Raw genomic sequence first — 2,682 nt, forward strand, 5'->3', positions numbered from 1 at the left:
TTTGTCATTCCACACATGATTAACCGATTAGTTGCCGTCCCTTATCTTCATTACGACGACTTGTTTATCATTCCACACATGATTAACCGATTAGGTGCTGTCCGTTATCATCATTACGACGACTTGTTTATCATTCCACACATGATTAACCGATTGGTTGCCGTCCTTTATCTTCATTACGACGACTTGTTTATCATTCCACACATGATTAACTGATTAGTTGCCGTCCGTTATCTTCATTACGACGACTTGTTTATCATTCCACACATGATTATCCGATTAGTTGCTGTCCGTTATCATTCATTACGACGACTTGTTTATCATTCCACACATGATTAACCGATTAGTTGCCGTCCGTTATCTTCATTACGACGACTTGTTTATCATTCCACACATGATTAACCGATTAGTTGCCGTCCGTTATCTTCATTACGACGACTTGTTTATCATTCCACACATGATTAACCGATTATATTGTTCTTTGCTTTTATTAATACGTTATTAAAATTACATGTATCCCCCAGCGGCACAGCGGTATGTCTGCGGACTCACAACGCTAGAATCTGTGTAGCTTTGTGCTTAATTACAAACAAACAAACAAAATTACATGTAAACCGCATAGTGTAAGTAAACATGAAAGATTCTAGAGGGCGCGAAATACAAATAAATAACGCTTTTTTTTTGAAAATTTATAAACAACAGTAAACTGTTTGAAAAGTAAAAATTTCTTTTCCAGGCGGAATAAGGATATTTGGGGTTATGATTTGAGAAACTTTGCAGTTGTAACTTATATGTCTTTTTGTCTGTTTACTTTTCCCGAGCAATTTTATATTGAAGGAAGCAAGTTGAAATAACGCAGGTAATAAAGCATCCTCACTCTTGTGTCCAACAAGTCTAACAATACGTCAAGTGGCTTGGTCTATATGTCTAAAAACAGACTTTCGCTACAAGGTGTTTTACATATTCACACCAAAAATTTTCTCTTAATTCTAATGTGTTAATTTCCATCCCTTACTGAAGAAGAAATCCGAAACGTCTGTGGTCAGTGTTATTTTAATATGATGTTTTGTTAACCCTGATGTTTCTAATAAAAGTTGTTTTTAATACAAAACATCATTGTTTCTTCAGAAAATATAACGTCGCCTTTACATTATCGATAATATAATTTTTTTTCTTAGTGCACAGAATGTATGTTCAGAGCAGAGCATCAGCCAAGAGGCAAGATTAAATTATTTCATATGAGGTCGATAAATACAATTCACGTGCGCTTATACAGCATTATCATAACTGATTTAATGTCACAAGAGTTGACGTTTTAACTGCTCTGAGGTCAAAGAGCTCAAGCACCAACTTCATAACTGATCTAAGACGAAAAGAGCTGATACAAATGTCGTTATGATTAGACGGAGATTCAGGGTCGGCGCTAAAGGGGGGCACGGGGGGCTATACCTATCCGCAGCAGCCCCTCCCCCCACGAAGCTGCTGAGGTCAAACGAGTTGAGGAAGCATTGTTATACTGATGACATGTGTTCACGATACTTATATGAGAGAACCTACCTAAGTTCAGTACAAGTCTCCAGCAATAGCTTCACACAGTCTAGGCATCCCTTAGCTGCTGCGTAGTGCAGAGCTAGAGCACCAGTACTGGTCTTCTCTAAGGCCGGCATCTTGGCTTCCCGCAGTAGCCACTTGATAACACTTCGACGACCGTACCTGAATAAGAACAACTCGTGTCAATTAATAAGTTAATTTCATATTTCTGACATGAGGTCAAACAAAATAACATGAACCTAAAAATACATCACATAATCATGTGTGGAATGATAAACAAGTCGTCGTAATGAAGATAACGGACGGCAACTAATCGGTTAATCATGTGTGGAATGATAAACAAGTCGTCGTAATGAAGATAACGGACGGCAACTGGTTATAATAGGTAAACCATACTATATCTGCCTAATCCAGTGCCGACGAGGCCTATACTTCGTTTCTGTATTTCGAGCGTGTTATTTGGTATCCCCACAGAAAAAGGAATCCACGAAACTGTGAAACGTCTGTGGTGAGTTTTATTTTACACTACACATTATTAAGTAACAAAATTAATAAAAGCTGAATATTTGGATTTTAAATTTGTCAGTAATTAATACATATTTATTTAGTAATTACAGGCAAAAATTACAATAACTTCAAGTCTAAGTGAAATATATTAAATCTGTTTTTGATATTAATTAATGAATATCGATTTTTGAAATTAAAATTTCCCAGAGAATTAATTAAGAAATATGTAGATAAGCCAAGGAATAATACAAGTATAGGTAAAACATAATAAACAAGCCAAATCTTTTTCGAGCAGCTAAACAAGCTCGTCGGTGGCTCAGCAGTAAAAAGGCTGAGTGCTTATAACGTCAGAATTTATTGCTCAATTCCTGAAGTGGTCACAGCATAGATAACTGATTGTGCAGCTTGTGCTTAACAATAAACAAACAAACAAATCATCAATGAATACTAAACAAGCATTATCATATCATTATTAATAGCATTTATGCATTTTACGAGTGCAAGAGAGAGGATGTTTCTAAATAATACACACCACATGAGTAATAAACTCAAGTATTTTTGCATTTCACCATTTCTTCTAAATACTGTTTCTAAAAAACAAAAACATACTACATTGTCGTATAT

General features: G+C 35.7%; 1 protein-coding gene across 3 annotated transcripts in view; it reads right to left on the bottom strand.

The window, feature by feature from the left end:
• Positions 1 to 2,682, bottom strand: part of LOC106458543 (PHD finger protein rhinoceros-like) — an 87,582-nt gene that overhangs the window by 24,709 nt on the left and 60,191 nt on the right. For all 3 annotated transcript variants that reach the window (XM_013918061.2, XM_022384794.1, XM_022384795.1), the window contains one exon: positions 1,558 to 1,713. In XM_013918061.2, coding sequence (XP_013773515.2) covers positions 1,558 to 1,713 — 156 coding nt within the window. The remainder of the gene's footprint in view (positions 1 to 1,557; positions 1,714 to 2,682) is intronic.

The sequence above is a fragment of the Limulus polyphemus genome, unplaced genomic scaffold (assembly GCF_000517525.1).
Source record: "Limulus polyphemus unplaced genomic scaffold, Limulus_polyphemus-2.1.2 Scaffold483, whole genome shotgun sequence".
Taxonomy (NCBI): Eukaryota; Metazoa; Arthropoda; class Merostomata; order Xiphosura; family Limulidae; genus Limulus; species Limulus polyphemus.